Source organism: Notothenia rossii, assembly GCF_949606895.1.
Source record: "Notothenia rossii genome assembly, chromosome: 6".
NCBI classification, from domain to species: Eukaryota; Metazoa; Chordata; class Actinopteri; order Perciformes; family Nototheniidae; genus Notothenia; species Notothenia rossii.
The window spans coordinates 44,391,765-44,417,445 of record NC_136909.1 but is presented as its reverse complement, the minus strand read 5'-3'; the positions used below and the strand labels follow the sequence as shown (position 1 = coordinate 44,417,445).

At 42.5% G+C, this 25,681-nt stretch overlaps 1 protein-coding gene across 1 annotated transcript in view; it reads left to right on the top strand.

The window, feature by feature from the left end:
• Positions 1 to 25,681, top strand: part of abca2 (ATP-binding cassette, sub-family A (ABC1), member 2) — a 422,430-nt gene that overhangs the window by 111,632 nt on the left and 285,117 nt on the right. The window contains 1 exon segment of the mRNA XM_079689553.1: positions 22,246 to 22,357. Coding sequence (XP_079545679.1) covers positions 22,246 to 22,357 — 112 coding nt within the window.

The following is a 25,681-nucleotide window of genomic DNA, read 5'->3' as shown; positions in this document are numbered from 1 at the left end:
GACAGGAGAGTGTGTGCACCAGTCTGCCTTGATCTATGAATTCATGTCCGTGACACTCACTGCTGCCCACAGCTGTTTTATAGAAGGAAATTCCTTCACTTCATGAAAGTGTTTTAACCACACACACCTCAACACATACATGACGGGTGTTATTTTCCCCATAAGGAACAAGTCGCTGCAAATTATCCCGCTTATTACACGGCCACATTCTCAACAAAGTAACGACATGACTCCCAATATTAATTTTAATGCTTTTATGGATTTAGAAAATGTTTTTCTTGATTTAAAAAATAGTTGTATTGATTTAAAAAAATGTTATATGTATTGATTTAAATTGACATGCATCCGCTAAGAAAAATAGTCCGTTGTTACCGTTTTTTAAACAGTCTGAATGAAACGGCAGCTCTCAGCTGTGTATTTACACAACTAATGGCCCATCAACCACAGCTCTCCCCCCCTCCCCCCTTGATCTTTCTTCTCCAGCAGCTAAATTAACGGTAGGTTACTCTGAGTGACAAGCTTACAGTTAGACACAACACTGTCATTGCAAGTGACCCTCAGTTAGTTGACTTTTATGTTCAACTGCTAAATTCGTTACTGATAAAAAAGGGCTTCTACTGTACCTAATTAACTTAACACTAGAACCGCCAGAGGTTTTTGTATAGGCCTACCTAAACCCGTCAAATCCCGCTATTAGAATGCAATTTTTAACAACATAGGGTGCTACATAACACACTTTCAGGAAAAGTCACAGACTGGGAGACTTTAATATTTTATTGAAAAAATGTTACATTGCACACACACAACACACATCACACAAATTGACCCGATTGGCGGTTCTAGTGTTAAATAAACTCACTAATTAATGAAACCAGTTCAATACGCATTATTCTTATTCTTATCATTCTTTATGAGCGCAGAAATAGTCTTAAAATCAGATCTGTTTTTTAAATGAAATCTGACGGCAGGCAGTTAGCTCTGATCACCTATGATAAATGCGTCGCACCTAATCGCTGGCCATTCAGCCACAGACACTGTTCGAAATGGGGGGGAGCTAGGAGGAGCTTGGCTCCCCCGAAGAGGGAGGGAGCTCCCCCGAAGGCTGACTTTGAGATAAATAGGGGGAGCCCAAAACAATCATGCATATTTGTGTCACACAGATTAGAAATGTTGAGTTTCTGTAAATAACAGTTCTTGAAATAAATAATAGTTATTGTTCATTACAGTTTCTGAATATTTGTTTTATATTTGTGAATATGTCTGGGTGTTGCCATCTGTACGTGGCGGCGCTGCATTCTTACTTACGTTGCTATGGTTATGGCGGTGATGCCGGCGCGGTATTTGAAATGTTCATATTGATATTTTTTTAACTCTGGCTTTGTAATAAAAAATATGGCAAAACGAAAACAGCCAAGCGTCACAGCTTTTGGATTCACAAGCAAAGAAGCGAAGGAGTCTAAAAATGACAACGTGAACGGAAAACAACTTTTAGTTGGCCGGCTGTAAGCGGCGTTAGGGTCGAGCTTGACAGCTCCACACCGAGGGAGAGGCCTGCCGATGCGGAGCCTGAAGAGGCTTCAACAATGGCCACATCCGCCGGCATAGTGACACCGTCTGTATTAGTAGAAGAGTGTTTTTATAGCAATTGATCGCATCCGCGCTGCTGCGCCAGTCAACAGAGCGTGCGTGTGACAAAATTAGTAGCAGGATGTGCTCTGAAAAATAGGGCTCCCCGAAAGCAAATGGGTAATTCGAAAACTGACAGAGCTCCCTCTATACAAATCAAACTGTATACGGTGTGAAAGCACCTATTGTTTTAAATAATGGTCGCAATGTGACCTGTGAGCCTTCTGAATTACCGTGGGACAGCACATTCTAAACTAAAATGTTCAGTCAATAAAGTAACATCTTAGCTTATCTTAATAATATCTTCATATTAATAATAATAATAAATCATACAGTATGTGTCCGAAAGGGAGCAGGAGGAAGCAAACACAAAAATATACAACAAATATACTGCATATTAAAGCAAACGATTGTAAAGGTAAAAGTATGAGCATAACAAATAAAGAAGTGTAATGTAAACATTTACATTATAATTATGATTATTTAATATATAAAGACTATATATTATTGAATTACAAGATTAGATATACTTTAGTTGATCTAAAATATTGATCTGTTCAAATGCTCTTCAAAACACAACTGAAAGTCCATGAAACTTGTCTTTCTGTATTTGTGAATGAAGCGCCATCTCCTGGTTAAAACCTGAAATTGAAAATCTGGCAACGCCCTCTTGGAAAATAGTGGGAGGGCTTAACATTCCTCTATACTGGTCTTTGGCAGGCCGTAGGCAGGAAGCTGTAAGCTGGAGTCTGAAATTCAGTGCTACATCTGTATATAAAGCCCAGTCACCGTGGCAAAGTGCAGGCCACAAGCGGGGCTAGTAACTGTCACAACATCAATGAGAGAGACCATTGTTTAAACAAAGTAATTTATTTAAGGAAAATTCACTCGAATACTACAACATCAAAAAACAGGCACACACATATATACACTGCACACTAGAAAAATGTGCAAAGTAGTAGTTTTAAAAAAGGCAATTAGTGTGAGTTCAAAGGGCAAAGAACAGCCTGCGGGGGAGCCGCTGTGAAATATGTATCATGTCCGTGACAAAATCAGACATCATTCAATGTTGCAATGCATGATAGTATATTTTGGATGACGTCCAGTCCAAGATCTCCTCTACGACCAGCAAGAGGATCAAACTGTGCGGTGAGTTGCTCCATGTCCTCATCGCTTAGCAGGTGCTGGTTTCGAGGTACGGTGACCCTCTCTGGCCAGTCCAATGCAACATCCCCTGCATCAGCTCCACCCTCTCTTTCTGGCTCCTCCTGAGCATCTCCTTGTCCTCCACCAAAGACGCTCTGCATGGCAGAAGTGGTCTGGCCCTGCCGTTCCAGGCAACCTTGGACAAAAACTTGTATGGAACTCTGGTGTCTTTCGATCCTCAACCCATGATTGTTCCACTGGTCCAAAAAACCCTGTAGGTCATGGTTTATGCGTGGGAGATAGACATAATGCAGGGCCCACATGTGCATTTCATTGTCTATGTCTATTATGCCTTCACTCTCCAGGAAGTTGAAGAGGTCGTAATAGATATTGCTCACACCTCGCCAGGTCACCCCAGAGCCGTTCTATTCTCTGGTTGTTGGTGCTTCTTCCACGGAGAGCACTGCCTCTGTGGGAGCCTCTGAAGATGTTCATCATTAGGCAGACAGAGTTGTTTTCGCCCCCATGGTCGGCTCTGACCCTCTAGGGCACACCATACTTGGCCACCGCGTCCATGAAGCTCGCCATCACGGTGGTGCTCCTGTTGTTGTCTGAGGCCCGGAAGAAGACGACCAGGCGGCTAAACCCATCAATACCCCCATGAATGACAATAATAATAATAATAATAATAATAGATTTAATTTGTTCGCGCTTTTACAGGTGCTCAAAGACGCCTTACAGATAATAGTGAAGAGAAAAGAAAAGAGAAGAAAGGAACAACAAATAAATATATAGTTAAAGTTAAAGTCAAATAATAAAAAAAACAATCACACATGAAAAGCCAGATTGAAGAGGTGAGTTTTTGTGAGTTTTTTGAAGGTGGTGAGGTCGGTGCAGTCTCTGATGGGTTGTGGGAGTGAGTTCCAGAGGGAGGGGGCAGCGACGGAGAAGGCTCTGTCCCCCCAGGGCCGGTGATTGGTGTGGGTGGGGATGGATAGGAGGTTGGCTTCTGATGAGCGGAGGCAGCGGGAAGGGGTGTGGTGGTGCAGTGCAGCAGGTCTGTGAGGTAGGGGAGGGCCTGGTTGTTGAGGGCTTTGTAAGTAATGAGGAGGATTTTGAAGTGGATTCTTTGACGGACGGGGAGCCAGTGGAGGTTCTGGAGGATGGGAGTGATGTGGTCTCGGGAGCGGGTGTGGGTGAGGAGGCGGGCAGCAGAGTTCTGGATATGTTGGAGTTTATTGAGGAGGTTGGATGGTATGCCATAGAGGATGCTATTGCAGTAGTCGAGTCGTGAAGTGATGAATGCATGAATCAGGATTTCAGCAGCAGAGGAGGAGAGTGATGGGCGGAGACGGGCAATGTTTTTGAGGTGGAAAAAGGCGGTCCTGGTGATGTGATTTATGTGGTGGTTGAATTTGAGCTGACTGTCGAAAATGACTCCGAGGTTACGGATGTGAGGGGGGGAGATAGAGTGTGGCTGTCAATGGTGAAGTTGAAATTCTGGATGTCTTTGATACGGGATGGGGGGCCGCTGATGATGATGTCTGATTTGGCACTGTTCAGTTGGAGATAGTTTTTTGCATCCATGCTTTTATTTCTGAGAGACAGTTGGTGAGAGTGGAGTGTGTTGTGGGGGTGATGGTTTTTGTTGAGATATAAAGTTGGATGTCATCGGCGTAGCAGTGAAATTGAAGGTTGTGGCGACTAATTATTTTGCCAAGGGGGAGCATGTAAAGGAGGAAGAGGAGGGGGCCAAGCACCGAACCCTGGGGGACGCCTTGGGACAGAGGAGCAGTGGAGGAGGTGCAGTTGTTGATGTTGATAAACTGATGTCTGTCGGTGAGGTAGGATTTCAGCCAGGAGAGTGCAGTGTCAGTGATGTTCAGTGATGATTCGAGGAGGGACAGCAGGATGGTGTGGTTGATGGTGTCGAATGCTGCGGTGAGGTTGAGGAGGATGAGGATGTTCAGGTTGCCGGAGTCAGAGGAGAGGAGGAGGTTGTTTGTGATTTTCAGAAGAGCTGTTTCTGTGCTGTGTTTTGATCGGAAACCGGATTGAAATGGCTCAAAGAGTTCATTGGAGCTGAGGTGGGATTTTAGTTGTGAGGCAATGACACGTTCAAGTATTTTTGACAGAAAGGGGAGATTTGAGATGGGCCGAAAGTTGGACATGATGTCAGTTTGAGAGAGTGAGGAACTGATCCAGATCTGAGGGAGGAGTTAATGATGGTGGCGATGAGCTGGGAGATGGCAGGGAGGCTCTCTTTAACAAATTTGGAGGGCATTGGGTCAAGTGTGCAGGTGGAGTTAATTCCAGTCATGAAGTGGGACAGTTGCATGGGGGTCACAGGGGAGAAGTGGGACAGGGGCTGTGAGCTGAAGGGGGGGGGAGCCAGGAGAGGACGTTGGGGGTGCTGATGAGGGTGTCAGATTGCTGTAAATGTTGCTGATTTTGGTTTGGAAAAACGAAAGGAAGGAGTTGCACTGTTCGGTGGTGAAGGACGAGGTGGCGTTGTCACAGGGTTTGAGAAGTTTGCTGATGGTGGAGAAGAGACGCTTGGGGTTGCTGGAGCCAGACTGAATGAGTTGTGAGTAGTAATTAGACCGGGCTGCTTTGAGTGCATTACTGTACTGCTGGAGATAGTCTTTGTAGATTTGAAGATGGACTGTGGGTGTGGTTTTCTTGTGTTGGCGTTCAAGTTGACGTTTCCTTGATTTCATTTGGCGGAGTTCGGGGGTATACCAGGGGGCGGAGTGTATGAAAGAGACATTTTTTGTTTTTGTGGGGACCAGTTCATTGAGACAGAAGGAGAGGGTGCTGTTATAATAGTCCACAAGTTCAGATGGGTTTTCAGAAAGTGGGGGGGGGGGAGACATACATCTTGGTGGTAATGGAGGCAGTGATTGCTGAAGTTGAGATGGATTTGAGGTTTCTGTAGGTTATTGTGCGTTTTTGCTTTTGGGCAGGGATGGGGATGTTGATGTCCATGATGATGGCCAGGTGATCAGAGACGTGGAGATTGAGGCTGGACAGATGATGGATGGTGAGACCAGTGGAGTAGACCAAGTCCAGGATGTGACCACGGCTGTGTGTTGGGAAGTTGATGTGTTGAGAGAAGTTGTAGCAGTGAAGGGTTTCCTTAAATTCAGAGGCATATTTGCAGGTCGGGTCGTCAACATGAATGTTAAAATCACCTAAGAGGAAAACAGATGGGGATATGGCAGAAAGCTGAGTGAGAATGTCAGAGAGGTCGGAGAGAAAGGAGGGGTTTGGCTTCGGGGGACGGTAGATGATGGCTGTGACCAGGGGAGTGGGACCAGAGAGTTTAAAGATCAGGTGTTCAAATGAAGAAGCATCAGGGATGGGGATTATGGTAGCTTTTATTTCCTCTCTGATAATAGCAGCTATACCACCACCCCGCCCTTGTGGGCGAGGTTTGTCAATGTATGTGAATCCTGTTGGGGTGATTTGATTTAAAGAAAAATTGTCCAGGGGCTTTTGCCATGTTTCTGTCAGATACAGAAAGATATATTAATAATAATAATAATACATTACATTTATAAAGCGCTTTTCCTGGTGCTCAAAGCCCTTACAAGCAAGTAAAACAAAAATAACAACAAAAGTAGAAAGTGCTAAGGTAGGAGGAATAAGGACAACAATCACACTTATTCATTTATTAATGTGTTTAATAAATTCTGGCTAGGACAACCACACAAACGGCAGCAACTTTCCCTCTGCTTCATTCTTTTCTCCTGTTCAACAGGCTTATTATCTGATTACCAGCTCTGATTCATTTTCAAATGATATCTGTTTTCTTCAGAATCAGAATCTGTGTAATCACACTTATTTTCTAAAACGGAACAAAGAACACAGTGCCCCTTTCACACCAATGCGGTTCCCGTTCTAGCTCCGTGCTAGTGCTCTTTTGGTTCGGAACCGGTTCTTCTTTTCAGCCCCCAGTTCCATCCCCTGAAGACAAGGAATGTGTAGAAATGTGCAACCCAATGAAAGAAGGAAGCATAAAGCTTGTCAATTTCTATAACCCGTGTAAAAATCTTCACATTGAAACTTGACAGACAATACCAGGGACGGCTCATAGAAGGGAAGTATGGTGTGGTGACTTTAATGCTCACAACAGCCTATGGGGAAGCAGTCAAACAGACAGTAATGGGGATGTTGTAGAAGAAAGAGGAAAGATCATTGTTGTTGCCTTAATGATGGACAAAAAACCAGAATAGACGTGAATAGGGGGACACAATCATGTTTGGACCTCACACTTGTGACGGATAGTTTAGTTAAATCGTGTGAATGGTATGTCAAAAGTGACTGTACCATAGGAAGTGATCATTACCCAGTTTTCACTATCATCAACACAAATAGGAAGTGAGTATATTTTCCAGGTGGTGCTTTGGTAAAGCAGACTGGGAGAAATGTAGACTTTCCCGTAAGGAGTCAGCACAATTGTTAGCATTAGAAGGAAGTATAGAGGAGTGCTCAAATCAAATCACAATGCACATTAAAGAAGCAGCAAATAAAACTATACCAAAAAGAACAACAGAGGGTAGGAGGAAAGTGGTGCAGTGGTGGAATGAGGAATGTAGCAGAGCTATTAAAGAACGAAACAAGGTATTCAGTAACTACAGACCCATAGCATTAACATCACACTTTTTTAAATGGATGGAGAAGATGATAGTGTATAGACTATCACATGTCTTAGAACAAAGAGGGTTACTGAGTGGAACGAGTGTTGTCATAAATGTTGTATTTAATATGTTAATATATTGTTTAATGTTACACTTCACACAAGTCACAACTATTTGCAGTTAATGTCGTTGCCGTGTGTAAAGTTAGTTTATATGTGCAGCGCTTCAAACAGTGTGCTGCCTTAAAGGCATTTTATAATGTTATAATTTGTTTGCAGTTCATAAAGTCACCACTATGAGTGCTAATGGTATTGTTATCCTTAAGTTCGCCGTTCTTAGCTCACTTCCGGTTTACGGTATCGCCACTTCCGGTTTAACGTTAGAGAAACGACATGGTCCGAGAGAAGAAGAAGAAGACCACAGACGACAGACACATGGCAGCAACTTTCCCTCTGCTTCATTCATTTCTCCTGTTCAACAGGTTAGTAATGTGTACACAGATTATGTCATATTTCGATCTAAGAAGTGTGTTGGAAACTGTTTTATGTGTAGTTTAATGTCATTCTGTGAGCTATGCCACTAGCGTGTGGCTAATGGCGTCCGCTAGCTTCTTTAACACAGGCTGTTGCTCCCTGAATAATATAGGGCTCTACTATGTTACTATGTGTAATGAGTCCCGTGCACTAGTCTGGCTTACATTTACATCAAGTTTATTCTGTTTGTATACATATGTGAAATGCAGGTCTGAGGTCATAATTGTTCATATTATTTAAATGCTAAAGCGCTAATGCTATGCTAATATTGTGCCTGTACAACAGCCATGTTAAAGTGGGTACAGTCGGGTTGTGTGTGTTATCTGTTATCACTGTATTATACTGTAAATGAAAAAGGCTTTAATCCTTCATGAAAGTCATAATATGGCATGTGGATTTATGTCCATTTTTGATTAGAAAACGAAATATGTCAGAAATACAGTTATTTTGATTGGCTAAATTTATTTGTACATTCTCAGTTAGCTTCAGGCATCACTGAAGAGAAGTATTGAGGTAGAAAGCTGGTGAAGCCATATCCTTATATTCTGTTTGCACAGATAATAAACCCGGTTGCCAAGAAGGAAGTCATATTCATTCGACCACACAACACAACGCAGAGATACATGTGGCGTCAAACCAGAGAATGATTAGATAAATAGAGAAAACGGATATAATTTGTAAGCGAATTTATTAATGTGTTTAATCAATTCTGGCTAGGACAACCACACAAACGGCAGCAACTTTCCCTCTGCTTCATTCTTTTCTCCTATTCAACAGGCTTATTATCTGATTCCCAGCTCTGCACAGCGGACTTGTAACACTAGCAGCTGTGGAGATGGAGCATCAGAACCTGGAGAATACAGAAACAATAACAACACGGATCCATTTGAAGATAGGTAAATGTAAATATTACAGTAATAGTGTACTTTCATTGTGTGGGTGTAACATAGTTAAATAGGTTGTAAGAGAGAGAGAGAGACTCCTGTCCCACCTCCCCATTTTATTTTGAGTTGTGCATTGTTATTTGTGCTTGAGAAACATTCCACTTGAACTTTATATTTTAATGAACTTAGTAGTAATTATTGTCTTATATTTCTTTCCGATTTCACAGCTGCCTGGGCCTAGCAGCAAGAACCTTCATCTGTGCCTGCCCCCAGGTCAAGATCTACCGTGGCTCAAGGGCCTTCACCAGAGCCATCACCAAGGACCAGAGGATCAGCATCACTCCAGCGGCCTCCACCTCCATCTGTGCCTGCCACAAGATTAAGATACACCTCGGTACAAAGGCCTCCACCACAGCCATCACGATCAACCCAGCCAGCAAAGAAGTCTCTCCTAGCAGACGTACCTCCCACACAGCTGCCAGCTTCAACCTGGGACAATCACACCTACCTCCCTCCGACACAGCCACCAGCAGCCCATGCACCATCACCCCCACCTACACAGCAGCCAGACCCACTGTCCTGGAAGATAGACCTTTACACTGCTCCCCCTGTCTTTACATTTATAATGAATAGTTGGTTGAGAAAGTTCTGATATTGTAAATATTGAGATTTTACAGTTTCTTATGTTAACATAAATAGTTGGTTGAATGAAAATGTTTAATGCTCAATTTGTATTTGTACACATCATCACTTGAACCTTGGTATGGAATATGAATCAGTCCTGATGTAACTTTTCTGTGGTGAAAGTAGAGGGATGGAAATATTTTAATCTAAATTATAATTTACACATTTTCATTTTAGACATGAACAACACATTTATATAGGCCTATAGTGTAATTCATATATTTCATATTCATATATTTTCACTACTTTGGTGAACCAAATCTGAATCACCAAAAAAAATGGATGACATGAGTACATCTGTGTTTCACAACAGTTTTGAAGTTTTCCAAAAATCGGATTTCTAAGCTTAGTATCTCATAAGGTGGGTGACTTTGCATTTCTAGCAAGACCAGAGACTACTGAACATTTTTGACATGTGACACCATGCCATGTTATAAGAAGTACATTTAAAAGTTGATTTAAGGAGACATCTAAAAATTGAGAAAGGAAAAGGGTAAGGCGATTTTATTTTAAAAGACAATGAAGGCAGGTTATATTGATTGATATATTTATTATATTGGAAGGCAAATGAATACATCGTCCCATGAATCTGGAATAATGTACAATTCATAGCCTCACAATGTCAGGAACTTTTCATCTACACATTGCTTTGGTCTGGCTTTGATTGGTTACAGAAACTTTGAACTCATTGGCCATGGAAATCAGGAGGAGGGACTCATTATCATACGAAAAACCGCGCGAAAATACGTATGTTCGCCCATTTTTTCGCACCAACTTACGGGCCTCCCCGTAACTAAATTACGGACGGGCGTATTATGGCACCTTTGGCTTTCCATACAGAAGACCACACTTCCACGCTCACCGGCAGGCACCGACTTGCCATCGGGAGGACCTGGAGGGTGTGTGTATGTGTGGCGCAAGAGAGAGACCTTACGTCATTTCAATACCCCTCCTTGACTCTTCTCTTCCCCTCCTCCGGGACTTGACCCGGAAATCGATCAACACACCTCATTTTTAAGGACGTCCCAATAGCTGAAATGCACACGGAGGAGTCTAGGAGGGGTGGGGGAGGAGGGGTGCGGGAGGAGACGAAAGGGAGGATACACGCGAGCAGACTATGCGGAAGTGTTTTCACTACTCGCGTATAAAAGCCCCGCCCCCACCTTCACAGCTGGTCGATTTCAACAGAGGAAAACCCACAACTGGAAGATGAGTGGAAAAGCGTCACATAAATGTATAAGTGCTCACAGCTCTGTGGGAATTATCATGTGCAATTCATTTCTAAAAGGCTTCCACATTATTATAATTATATTTGTATTTAAATGTAGGCTACATTTTACACCAAAACGGAACACAAACGCAGGACCAAATTGACATTGAATTCCTTGACTAACAAGAGAAAGATTCATTAATTTAAATAAATAGTTCACCAGGAATGGGCCGGTTCTAAGGGGTCATTCAGTTAAGCCCGATGAGAGGGGATACAGCTGTGCACATGTCATCATTAACAGACGTCGTTTAAGAGTGACGTTTGAGTGAACGAGGACATCCCAATTAATACCTGAATACTCCTCTGTCCTCGCGTCACCTCCTCGTGTCTCTCACTCGCATCTTACGGAGGCGGAGATAAGATGCAAGGAAGGGACGCGAGTGAGGGAAAGGAGGAGTCGAGGAGGGGTATGGGGATGAGGCTCTTACGTATATTGTTGTTGTTGTTAGCATCTGGTGCTAGCTAGCTGCGCTAACGGATATTAGGAGTCTGTTTAAATGAAAACAGAGGAGTGACATTTTGCCGACAACTGCGCCGAGCACTTGACTTTATGCAGGTAGCCACAGTGGGACATTGTACGAAAAGTCAGCACACTCAGCACGGGTAGTGAGCGCAACATGATTGCAGCGTCCAGGCAGCTCCCGTTCGAGCATACAGATGTAGCGATTCATTTCAGACAGTTTGAAACGCTAGGGCCGTGATTGGTACGTGATCTGCCCTCGCTCAAGGGAAATCCTCCAGCTTGACTTGAGACCGCCCCCGTGATAGATAAATGTAATTAGAATGAAGCCAGCTGCAATGGATCATTGATCCACCAGGGGGTGCAGTGGGGTTCAACACTGGAGCTCATGTGAAATAAATTCAGATACAGTACGCTGGATGACAGCGGAACTTTGTTAAGATCCATATGTCATGGATATCATACTACTGTGCTAAATAAGAGACATGTAATCATTTACAAAACATCACCATGTTGTTATTTCACAAAATAATTTTGTTATTCGAAAAAAACGAACGTGAGGAGCAGCCCGGCTCTCGATTTTTAATCCTAATTTAATCATCATCTTCACCATGATCATTTATGTTTATGTTCGCCGAATTTACATGAAATCACTGACACATATGAATATACTGTATTCAACTTCATTAAAACGTTATTAACGTGCCTAAACTCAGTAATTCACAAAAAATATGTATATTTTAATGGAGCTTCGTCGGTCGATCAGGATCCCAAAGCGTAGCGGAGGAACATTTTGAATGCAGGACTTTTACTGTAACAGAGTATTCCTACACTACAAGACCTGAGATCTTCTACTTTTACTCAAGTACAAGATTTGAGTACTTCTACTTTTACTCTAGTACAAGATCTGTGTGCTTCTACTTTTACTCAAGTACAAGATCTGAGTACTTCTACTTTTACTCAAGTACAAGACCTGAGTACTTCTACTTTTACTCAAGTACAAGATCTGAGTACTTCTACTTTTACTCAAGTACAATATATATATACTTATACCACCTCTGTTTATAGCCTATGAAAAAAACTATTAGAAATAGAAGGCTAAAGCTAACGTTAGCAGATAGTGACAATGTATGCTAGCTAGCTAGCTCAACGATTCCTTAAATAATATTGCCACCGAAAAACATTTCAGTTCACATCACGCTCTGCCGCTCCGACAGGGAGCTCTGCTCTGAACACCTGAACGGCCCGTTCTAACAGCTGTTCACCAGCGGTCCAGTCTGTGCCACAGTGACTCCGGACGCACAGTTAATATTAACGAACGCACCCGTAGGTAATGGAGCTGCTGAAGCTAGACCATCATCTCGGAGCAGCAGAGCCTTATTATACATCCATGAGCAGAGCCGACAGGCAGGAAGACTCAAGCACACAGCTCGTACTTCATTATAATATATAAAAAAAGAACACCATGCGTGTCATGATGGCACATAACAGCTCACGGCCGCAGATTACTCCGTGTCCCAGACCCCCCCATACCCCAAAAATATTTGTATTGCAGATCTACATGAATCACTAAAACAACTTATTTTGGATTCAAAACGGCGAATTTTGCCGAAAGGTGACAAGTTTGCATCACTGGACATAGACAGAGCACAACTGAAACATAAGATCATAGATATACCAACATAATACACTTTTTGGGGATGCTTGGGATGTGACTGAGGGACACGGCTTAGAACGGGCGTGTCGCCTGGCAGGACAGGAGAGTGTGTGCACCAGTCTGCCTTGATCTATGAATTCATGTCCGTGACACTCACTGCTGCCCACAGCTGTTTTATAGAAGGAAATTCCTTCACTTCATGAAAGTGTTTTAACCACACACACCTCTACACACACATGACGGGTGTTATTTTCCCCATAAGGAACAAGTCGCTGCAAATTATCCCGCTTATTACACGGCCACATTCTCAACAAAGTAACGACATGACTCCCAATATTAATTTAAATGCTTTTATGGATTTAGAAAATGTTTTTCTTGATTTAAAAAATAGTTGTATGTATTGATTTAAAAAATAGTTGTATGTATTGATTTAAATTGACATGCATCCTCTAAGAAAAATAGTCCGTTGTTACCGTTTTTTAAACAGTCTGAATGAAACGGCAGCTCTCAGCTGTGTATTTACACAACTCATGGCCCATCAACCAGAGCTCTCTCCCCCCTCCCCCCTTGATCTTTCTTCTCCAGCAGCTAAATTAACTGTAGGTTACTCTGAGTGACAAGCTTACAGTTAGACACAACAGTTTCATTGCAAGTGACCCTCAGTTAGTTGACTTTTATGTTCAACTGCTAAATTCGTTACTGATAAAAAAGGGCTTCGACTGTACCTAATTACCTTAACACTAGAACCGCCAGAGGTTTTTGTATAGGCCTACCTAAACCCGTCAAATCCCGCTATTAGAATGCAATTTTTAACAACATAGGGTGCTACATAACACACTTTCAGGAAAAGTCACAGACTGGGAGACTTTAATATTTTATTCAAAAAAGTTACATTGCACACACACAACACACATCACACAAATTGACCCGATTGGCGGTTCTAGTGTTAAATAAACTCACTAATTAATGAAACCAGTTCAATACGCATTATTCTTATTCTTATCTTTCTTTATGAGCGCAGAAATAGTCTTAAAATCAGATCTGTTTTTTAAATGAAATCTGACGGCAGGCAGTTAGCTCTGATCACCTATGATAAATGCGCCGCACCTAATCGCTGGCCATTCAGCCACAGACACTGTTCGAAATGGGGGGGAGCTAGGAGGAGCTTGGCTCCCCCGAAGAGGGAGGGAGATACATTAGGGGGAGCCCAAAACAATCGTGCATATTTGTCTCACACAGATTAGAAATGTTGAGTTTCTGTAAATAACAGTTCTTGAAATAAATAAGTTATTGTTCATTACAGTTTCTGAATATTTGTTTTATATTTGTGAATATGTTTGGGTGTTGGCATCTGTACGTGGCGGCGCTGCATTCTTACTTACGTTGCTATGGTTATGGCGGTGATGCCGGCGCGGTATTTGAAATGTTCATATTGATATTTTTTTAACTCTGGCTTTGTAATAAAAAATATGGCAAAACGAAAACAGCCAAGCGTCACAGCTTTTGGATTCACAAGCAAAGAAGCGAAGGAGTCTAAAAATGACAACGTGAACGGAAAACAACTTTTAGTTGGCCGGCTGTAAGCGGCGTTAGGGTCGAACTTGACAGCTCCACACCGAGGGAAAGGCCTGCCGATGCGGAGCCTGAAGAGGCTTCAACAACGGCCACATCCGCCGGCATAGTGACACCGTCTGCATTAGTAGAAGAGTGTTTTTATAGCAATTGATCGCATCCGCGCTGCTGCGCCAGTCAACAGAGCGTGCGTGTGAAATATTTTGTAGCAGGATGTGCTCTGAAAAATAGGGCTCCCCGAAAGCAAATGGGTAATTCGAACACTGACAGGGCTCCCTCTATACAAATCAAACTGTAGACAGTGTGAAAGCACCTATTGTTTTAAATAATGGTCGGAATGTGACCTGTGAGCCTTCTGAATTACCGTGGGACAGCACATTCTAAACTAAAATGTTCAATCAATAAAGTAACATCTTATCTTATCTTAATAATATCTTCATATTAATAATAATAATAAATCATACAGTATGTGTCCGAAAGGGAGCAGGAGGAAGCAAACACAAAAATATACAACAAATATACTGCATATTAAAGCAAACGATTGTAAAGGTAAAAGTATGAGCGTAACAAATAAAGAAGTGTAATGTAATATATTATTGAATTACAAGATTAGATATACTTTAGTTGATCTAAAATATTGATGTGTTCAAATGCTCTTCAAAACACAACTGAAAGTCCATGAAACTTGTCTTTCTGTATTCGTGAATGAAGCGCCATCTCCTGGTTAAAACCTGAAATTGAAAATCTGGCAACGCCCTCTTGGAAAATAGTGGGAGGGCTTAACATTCCTCTATACTGGTCTTTGGCAGGTCGTAGGCAGGAAGCTGTAAACTGGAGTCTGAAATGAAGTGCTACATCTGTATGCCTTGAGTTGCACATAACTCCAACGATCCATCACACACACACACGCACACACACACACACGCACACACTTTGTATTGTATTATTGTATGAGAGAGGTTCCAGATTGAATTGAGGCGAATATTTGTAATGTTCAGAGGTTGTTGTGTTTAATATTCATGAGAATATTTGTCATTGTTCAAATGATAATAAACATTTGCATAAAGCATATTTGTCCACTCATATGTTGATAAGAGTATTAAAAACTTGAAAAATATTCCTCTAAGGTACATTTAGAACAGATAAAAAATGTGCGATTAATTTGTGATTAAATATTTTAATCGACTGACAGCCCTAATTGGTTTAAATAGATGAAGTATTGACTTTAATACACTGATATACATTCCATTAAACAATACTAAATACTAGATCAACTACACATCAGTGAAGTTGAGGGTTTTTTCCATGCAAAAAGTTACATTTAGATGTTAACAAGCAATATCACTTTGTCAGCTTTCTAATTTAATATATTGAAGGCAAAGATATTTAACACATAGTGAGAACTGCTACCATTTATTTCTCAATATTGTCTGTAAAAAACGTGGTAAAAGTTATTCTTTCAGTAAGACAACGGGGCAAGCTTTTACAGTTGCACTACATTTTTGATAACAGTTAAATATTATTCTGATTATAAAATATATTTCAATGTTGATGAATTTCATACTGTTCATTCATAATCTGATTGTCTTTGTAGCTCACTGTTGAAATAAAAAAAAACATTACAATTACAAAATAATTATATCTACAGCCCATAAACACACAAACAAACCACTTTCATAAATAACACACTTGTTCTGCAATAATATGTTTTATGTTTCCTGTCATTTTTGTTAGGAAAGGACATTTTCTCCTTCTCTGAGGGTCAAGAAGAACATCCAAGACAAACATTAAAAGCTGATGTTATGAGATTTTAAGACCAGAGGCCTGTACTACGAAGCTGGTTCAACCTAACCTGGATATGTTTGAGTTAGCCGGTTGGCCTAATCCAAAACATAGGCGCTCTCGCTAAACTGTACTACGACGCGGGTTATCAAGTGGATCGCTCAAGCCAGCCGTGTCCTATCTAGTTAGGTGCACGTTCACATGAAAGGGGTGGTATTTGGAGCATTCGACCAATCACAAACATGGAGAAGCGTACTGTGAGCGCAGCGTCATACCTCCTGAATGAAAAGTCAACTATAATATTAGACATGTATATGAAGAAGTTAAACTTTAAACATCCATGACTTAAACACTTTATCCAGGATAAAAGCCACATAGGCTAGTTGCACCTGCAAGGTGAATACAGCTGGTAACAGAAAAAGAGTTTGAATGTGTACATTAACAGGTTTATGATATCACTGCTGCCCCATCTAAGACACGATCTGACTTTAAATTACATTTGTCTCGAGTGTTTCGTCAACTTAATGTGTTGCTTAAAATAATACTTCTGCATACAGTATGTGACACTGTGAGTGTTGCACGGCCAGATACGGCTCAGCTGACTCAGATAAGGAAAAATATGTTACATTATGATGTGATATGCCGCGCACTGTGCTTAATGTTACTTTGATCCGGTTACTTATGTTGTGGCAGATATTTAAGTAAGCTTTCTTAACGCTAATGTTATAATAGTCAGATTGCTCTGAAGGTGGGAGGTGATATTCTCTTAATGTTCACGTTCACACAGTCTGTGATTTTAGCCGGCCGTCTTTCCTGCAACGGCAGCTTTTCTGTATTTCCTTTCTCCTGTAATATGACTTGATCGCTTTAAACTCCGCACACTGAGCTCTGATTGGTCAGCAGGCAGTGCTTTCACTGAGTTGAGCTCTTAGCCTGCAACCTAACCTGTGGGGTATACTAAGAAGCAGGATTTTCGCTTAGCCGGCTAACTTCAGGGAAAACTCTCGGTTTCCGGTCCTACGAAGCTGGTTCTCTTTTTAGCAGGCTAGATCTCCATGGTAACTTATGCTGTGCGGCTAACCTGCCCCGGAGCAGGTTAGGTTGCAGGCTAAGAGCTCAACCTATTAAATGTATAAGTAAACACATTTAGTCAAATAAAGTGACAGACTAGGCCTGTGCAGTTGGTATCAGCTATGCCCAGCATGGGCTCCTCCATCAGGCCAGAGGAAAGACCCTCAGTCCTCTCCAAACCAACAGACAGGACGTCCATCACACTGAGGTTTCTCCCTGAAGTCTCTGCAGCTCTCTGGACACCACGCTGTTTCAATCCGTCCACAATGAATATGAGAGGGGGAAAATGAAAATAATAAATGCTTTAGACAATAAGAAATATAAAAGTTAACCGTTGAGTTGCTCAGTTTTTTTAGATTGTCAATACTCTTACTGTATAACTAATATCTCAGGTTAAGAGGCACATTCAAATAAAGATTGGTCTTTAAATACATTTTGTCTTCTGAATTGTTTTTCTAAAGTCAAGGATCTAGAACTGGTACTTAGTTTTAATGATACAGTCTGGTTATTATGTTGTTTGGAGGAGGCCTCACAGGTAAGAGCACTAACTAGCTACCATCACATGTACCTTAGCTTTACTTAAATGTATTGAACCTATAATTAAGTGATGGCCAAATATAACATATTAATATGTGCTTGATTCCAGTGTTGAATTTAGCACAATTGCATCCAAAGGTTAAGGGATTTTAAGATTCTGAAGTATTATGCTAAAAACTCAATAACTTGGATTATTATTTATAGTTTTGCTGAATAGTTTCATATCCGCTTACCTTAGAAACGTAAAATGCCACGGCAGTGTGCAGATGGGGAGAATGTTAGCTTAGGCTGGTAGCTTCAGCTAGCTCTGGAACTTTCAGCTCGGTGGCAGCAGAGCCCTAGAGAGAAAGAGTTACGACACTCTTTGATGTCGCCGCCAGCCGGTCACGTGGTTTATGTATGCCGGGATAGTTCAAAACGCACTTCCGGGGCAATGCTTCTCTATGGCAAAAACAGCACGAACATGGTCAAAATAGTCATACATTAAACCAACGCTGTTATTTTTTAAAGATTGCTTTCATATTTACATGATGTGGTTACACTTTGTATGGATTGGCACTGTTTCCAAGTTTCGTTATTTCACGATATTTTGAGGGGAAAGTGCGGGAGCACAAGCAGGCTATGTTGATGTCACTGCCAGGGCAGTCACGTCCGTAGTATTGTTGCGCTGCGCTGTCATGTTCTTCTATGGGACAGACATGTAACGATCAACTATCTAAAAAATAGTTGTGTTAATTAAAAGCACAAGGGGTTCTTGAATGAAATATTATAAAAGGTAAACAGAAATAATAAACGTATAATCTGCTATTCCCACAAAATAGTCCCCACGGAAATGTATTAACTAAAGTCTATATGCACACATTAACAAAATAAACAAAGACAGGTTTTCTGCGTTATTCAAATGTATTCACAGTTTTTCGAGCCAAACAAAACAAATAAAACCCAACAAAAAGTCCACTCGCGATACAATGAAATTGTCTTTACTGCCTAATCCAGGCCATAGTGTAGTTCATTGATACAAAAAAAAGGCTGTTGCTCCTGCGCCCGTCGGCGGCAAAAACAGAAATGTTTGTAGGCCTTTTCAGGCTATAATCCACAAAAAAGGAAAACACGATGATCGGCGTGGCACAAAGGAGCGATCTCACCCTGTGTTGGAGAGAATCTCTCACTGTGCGCGTCCTCTCCAGGGAGACGTGCTTCGTGGTTTGTCGATGCAATATCCACAAACGGTTACTTTCAGTTACTTCCCCCGTTGCATTTTAACATATATAGACATGCTGAGGAAACTTAAATATCCCGCTGAATACCCGCATTCACCACACATACGCTTCCTCCTCCCGTGAGAACCACCCCTGGCATCCCGGTGACGCGCCCACTAAAAAGCCTCTGGGCGCGCCGCGACAGGTGAATCTGCAAATGAGGCTTGTAGAACCACACCCTCAAACCTTACCCAAAAGTGGACATTTAATGACTGTAGTTGCGAGGATAATACACATGCATCATAGATTTTTCATTTAACTCTAAACTACATGTCTTAACCTTTTCCCCTGCCCCTACAGTTTATAAGACACACTGAGATCAAACTGCGACTGTCACAGACAGACAGCAGCGACTGCGTTATTGAATGGTAAATATATATATAAAAAAACATTTTAAAAATATTTACAAACAACTATTTACAAAAAAGCAACTATTTATCAATACTATTTACAAAAAAGGGCTAGGGTAAGCTACAAAATAAAAGCATCTGTTTCGGGGCCTGAAGATCGGTCCCAAGGGCAGCTGGAAACCAGTGCAGACAGGACTGGTGATCTCAACAACAATCCTGGAGGTCCAGCATGACCTGTTGAGACAAGGGCACAAATTTGTTCTCACAAGCCGCTTCACTCAAGACTGCCTGGAAAACACATTTTCGTCCATTTGTCTGAGGAACTCTGTCCCAACACCTGTAGAGTTGTCACCTCCGCCAGCAGCAGCAGCAACAGCCATGGCTGACATATGAGGCTGAATAAAAAAAGTGCTTATTATTATTTTTTAAGTTTTTATTTTGTTAAAAATAAACATTTTGGATGCATGACCATGTTTTAGGCTCATCCTTCATTCACTGCTGTAGAGTAGCCTGTTCACTAGGCTATTATTTTTTTAAGACTGAATAATACCTTTGAAGAACAATCATTTAACTAGTGTGTATATTACAATACAAAGGAATCTATCCTAGCATGCCATCAAGCATTAAAAAGTAGCGCTAGGCTAGTACAGTACAGATGAGTTAACACAGAACAGTACAAACAAAAAAAACTAAGTACAGTCAACATGTCACATAATTAAATGTTAGTCCCAAAATTCAATTAAATATTAAATGAAATATTTTTATTTTTATTTTCAAAGTGTGAGGCGCTCCTCCCCTGGGGGGCGCCAGAGAGCTTCAGGGGAGGCGCAGCGTGAGACACAAAAGAACGAGAAAAAGACGAGTAAAGTGACACTTGCCCACTTGTGGCTGTCTGTTGAGACCGAGTTCCCCCACCTCGCCAAAAAGGCTGTAAAAGTGCTCATTCCCTTCACCTCCACCTACCTGTGTGAGTGCAGGTTTTCCGCATTGACTTTGATCAAAAGCAAGTGCCGGTAAAGGCTGCAGCCAGAGTATGATCTGCGTTTATTCCTGTGTGCATCAAAAACGCAGACTCATTGTTCCCACTAAAGTAGGGGTGAGTGTAATAAGGAGGCAAAGTTGACGTTCAGTGTGTTGCCGGGAGCATATAAGGATTTATCCACCATGTTGAAAATGTTAAAAAAAATATGTCTTGAGAACACGGCGTGCGGAAATATACGGGTCGTGCTGCAGCTAGATGTGCCTTTCCTCTGTAAGAAGGTGTGGGCGACTGATATGAAAGGAAGAACGGCTGTCCACAGGCTGTTCCAACTTTTACAACTGTATTAACTTCCAGGGTAGTGAATTGAACATGCAATTGTAATTGGGTGTGTGGTATATTTTCATGCACGCACACGCATGTTCCACAACACACAAACTGCACAACACTCAATTTTCCGATCGCTACCAGCGTCCTTGCGATCTTGTTATAACAACAAGTGCACGTTACTGATGCAATATGGTTGAGACCATTCGGGCTTATTCTAGAGGGGTGCAAGGAATAGTCCAAGTATTGGGGGAGTTTTATACAATATGTTTAAAACATAAAAATAAAAAGGTTTTAAAAAGTTATTGTTTAATGTTTTAAGGAGGTGACGCTACTCAGCCAATCAAATCGGTGCAGTCAGCACGATAGATTCAAACACAGACGAGACAAGAGGAGAGAAGCAGTCGGAGTAATTAAAAATGGCGGAAGGTAGACAGCGAAAACAGAGCATTTCATTACATTTTCTCTTACTGGACCTCTTTGAAATACAATTGAATACCCCTGCATTATAGCAACAATAATAATAATAACAGCAATAATAATTGGGAGGGGGGGCGCGGCTGTTCTTATGTTCTCTGAGGGGAGGCTCACCTTCCCACACTTTGAAAACCCCTGATATAGATAATTACGCTGTGCATATACAAATGAAGACCAGTATAAGCATCATAAAGGGCCTCTGAGACAATATAGACAGTTGACAATTCAAAAGAGTTAGATATTTCAGCAACTTACCTCTGGAACTAATCGACGCGCCGTAATGTAAGTGAATGAGGTCCAACGCCCAAATGACAATATTTGGAACTATTTCGATGTCCATACCCCGGAAGTAGGCGCCGCCATTTTCTACAACGGAGGTCTATGGGAGTGTCCTAACTCTTATCTCTCTATGACTCTGGGTGACAGGAGGTCCCGCCTCGGCTCCGCCTCTTTGCCCTTATTTGGAGCAGGCGGGAGTTAGACTCTGACGTCACTGTCTAGCCGTTAGTGGCAGACACGAGCCTCATCCCAATACCCCTCCTCGACTCCTCTCTGCCCCTCCTCCAGGACTTGACCGGGAAATCGATCAAGACACACCATTTTGAAGGACGTCCCAATAGCTGAAATTTACACGGAGGAGTCGAGGAGGGGTGAGATAGGAGGGGTGAGGGAGGAGGGGTGCGGGACAATTAGTGAGTATAACTCCGTTGACAGATGGTATATAAACAGTTTCAGACCACTTTCAGCAGCACAGTAACCATGGAAACATTGGGCTACTGGCAAAAGCTGAAGTTTATTTGTTTTCCGGTGGGAGGGCTTTCATAGACTTTTATAGAAGAGGAAAATGTCTTAGGCCATTTGTGTTCAGCAAAGTGATGAAAGGCCTTCTCTCGCCTCTCTAACTCTAACACAATCTCTCACTCTGCTTCTTCATCCTCATTGACCTGGTGCGACTCATCCTCCTCTTATCCACATCTGTACTGTGCAGCGTTCTACAGCGCGGCCCCCCTCACCTCCGCAGGAATCATCCCTATCATGCAGTCTTTGTGCCCCGATGGACAGAGGGATGAGTTTGGTTTCCTGCAGTACAAGAACTCTACGTAAGTGGATTTTCATTTCAGCATTCACTTATCAGTCAGTATGTTCATGTTTTGTGAAACTCTGAGACTCAGCTAAGATAGTCCCTCAGCGGGGACACACACACACACACACACACACACACACACACACAGATGACCCTCACCACAGAGGAGAAGCACATTGCTGGTCATGCCAACCATCATGTTAGTATGTCACCGCATTAGCCCACTGCACCACAGCGGGCCAAACACATTACATTTTCACTTTCATTGTGGGAGAAACTTCTGTGTAGCAATGCAGTGGGAGTCACCGACTCAGGAAGGAGACACGGGGAGAGCTGGAGCTTTGATGTCAAACACTGATGGTTTATTCAAGAGCTTCGGCCGAAGAATTCACAAAACAAGTCCAAGAGCCAGAGGTTCTGACTTCACAGTTGCCACGTCAATTCTGAAGAACTCTACCCCAGACCCATGTATTTAGCTAGTTCAGAGAGAATAATCAACATTGTGCATAACAAGATAGAATGATAACACCTCTATCAGCTGACGCCAACAGGCAGAAACAGGGAGACAAAACACTGAGAGCACAGCAGCCAAGGTTACAGGTGCGTATGCTCAATCAGGACAGTATGAACTGATAAACTGGGTCAAAGTTATGGGCTTTGGAAAATATTTCCAGAAACGTTCCTCTCTTTTGATCAATTTTGATAATCTAAACCCTTATTCTAATAATATTTTGTTCAATATTTAAATCAATGGGAATCTTCAGATTTGAGTGTGGACTTACACAACATTAATTAAATAAATAACAATCACATTAAGAACAACATAATCAGATTGAAACATTCAATCACAATGATTGATACAGTCAATCATTATAGAAAAATCATCTCATCAGTGTTTGGAGCATCTTTTGTCAAAAGCATAATAATGAACACATAAAATCACAGATACATAATAACAAAAACATTTATTTTAAACTAATATGTTTTAACATTTACTCATTAGTTAATCTCACTTATCAAACTATAACATCAAAACCAGCTTGCAGCTTAAAGATTTACTTCGAGGCAATCACTAATCAAAAGCATTTTAAACTTAGGATCATAAGAGATCCAGCTAAGGTATAACAATTCACAGTTAAGATATACAAATTCACAGTGGTGATTTGATCAATCTGTAATCTGCAAAGTTGCAGTGTCTTTAATCTTTAGGATTACTTTTACGTTTAATTCATTACGCTTTAGTCAAGAGTAAGGCACTTAGTCTTAGTAAAATCAATACATTCATTTGAGTCAAGTACATTGTTCAAAATCTGAAAAGGAAAAGTTAGGCAAATATTCAAAGACTTTTGAAAAAACCTGGAAAGGAAGGATTAAACATGAATTATTACATTTGTAAATGCTACCACTGATCTGTACCAAATTAAGTCTATCACTTATTCTTATTAGCCATACTTACCTGAACATCTACTTATGGTACTTTGAAAGGGTTCTTCTGTGTTCATCTAATGTTGAATATAGAATATCCATCCATCCATCCATCTTCTCCCGCTTATCCGTGGTCGGGTCGCGGAGGTAGCAGTTCCAGCAGAGAGCCCCAAACTTTCTTTTCCCTGGCCACATCAACCAGCTCTGACTGGGGGATCCCAAGGCGCTCCCAGGCCAGAGAAGAGATATAATCCCTCCATCTGGTTCTAGGTCTACCCCTTGGTCTCTTCCCAGCTGGACGTGCCTGGAACACCTCCCTAGGGAGGCGCCCAGGTGGCATCCTAACTAGGTGCCCGAACCACCTCAACTGGCTCCTTTCGACGCGAAGGAGGAGCGGTTCAACTCCGAGTCCCTCCCGGATGACCGAACTTCTCACCTTATCCCTAAGGGAGACACCAGCCACCCTGCGGAGAAAACCCATCTCGGCCGCTTGTACCCGCGATCTCGTTCTTTCGGTCATGACCCATCCTTCATGACCATAGGTGAGGGTAGGAACGAAAATGGCCCGGTAGACAGAGAGCTTTGCCTTCTGGCTCAGCTCCCTTTTCGTCACAACGGTGCGGAAAAGAGACTGCAGTACCGCTCCCGCTGCTCCGATTCTCCGACCCATCTCACGCTCCATTGTTCCCTCACTCGAGAACAAGACCCCGAGATACTTGAACTCCTTCACTTGGGGTAAGGACTCATTCCCTACTTGGAGTGGACAGTCCATCGGTTTCCTGCTGAGAACCATGGCCTCAGATTTGGAGGTGCTGATCCTCATCCCAGCCGCTTCACACTCGGTTGCGAACCGATCCAGTGAGTGCTGAAGGTCGCAGACCGATGAAGCCATCAGAACCACATCATCTGCAAAAAGCAGTGGTGCAATCCTTAGTCCACCGAACTGCAGACCCCCTCCCCCACGACTACGCCTCGAAATCCGATCCATGTATATTACAAACAGGATTGGTGACAAAGCGCAGCCCTGGCGGAGGCCAACCCTCACCTGAAATGGGTCCGACTTACTGCCGAGGACCCGGACACAGCTCTCGCTTTGGGAGTACAGAGATTGGATGGCCCTGAGTAGAGACCCCCTCACCCCATACTCCCGCAGCACCTCCCACAGTGACTCCCTGGGAACCCGGTCATATGCCTTCTCCAAGTCTACAAAACACATGTAGACTGGATAAGCATACTCCCAGGCACCCTCCAGGATCCTTGCGAGAGTAAAAAGCTGATCCGTCGTTCCACGACCAGGACGGAATCCGCATTGTTCCTCCTCAATCTGAGGTTCGACAATCGGCCTGACCCTCCTTTCGAGTACCTTAGAGTAAACTTTCCCGGGGAGGCTGAGTAGTGTGATGCCTCGGTAATTGGCACACACCCTCTGATCCCCCTTTTTGAAAAGGGGAACCACCACTCCGGTCTGCCACTCCTTCGGTACTGTTTCCGACTTCCACGCAACGTTGATGAGACGTGTCAACCATGACAGTCCCTCAACACCCAGAGCCTTCAGCATTTCTGGGCGGATCTCATCCACCCCCGGGGCTTTGCCACTGTGAAGTTGTTTGACGACATCAGTGACCTCCCCCCGGGAGATTGGTGTCGATCCCCCTTCATACTCCAGCTCTGCCTCTAACATAGAGGGCGGAGTTGTCGGGTTCAGGAGTTCCTCAAAGTGCTCCTTCCAACGCCCTAACACTCCATCAGTTGAGGTCAACAACGTCCCATCCTTACTGTACACAGCTTGGATGGTTCCCTGCTTCCCCCTCCTGAGGTGTCGGACAGTTTTCCAGAACAACTTTGGTGACGCCCGAAAGTCTTTTTCCATGTCTTCTCCGAACTTCTCCCACACCCGCTGCTTTGCCTCGGCCAC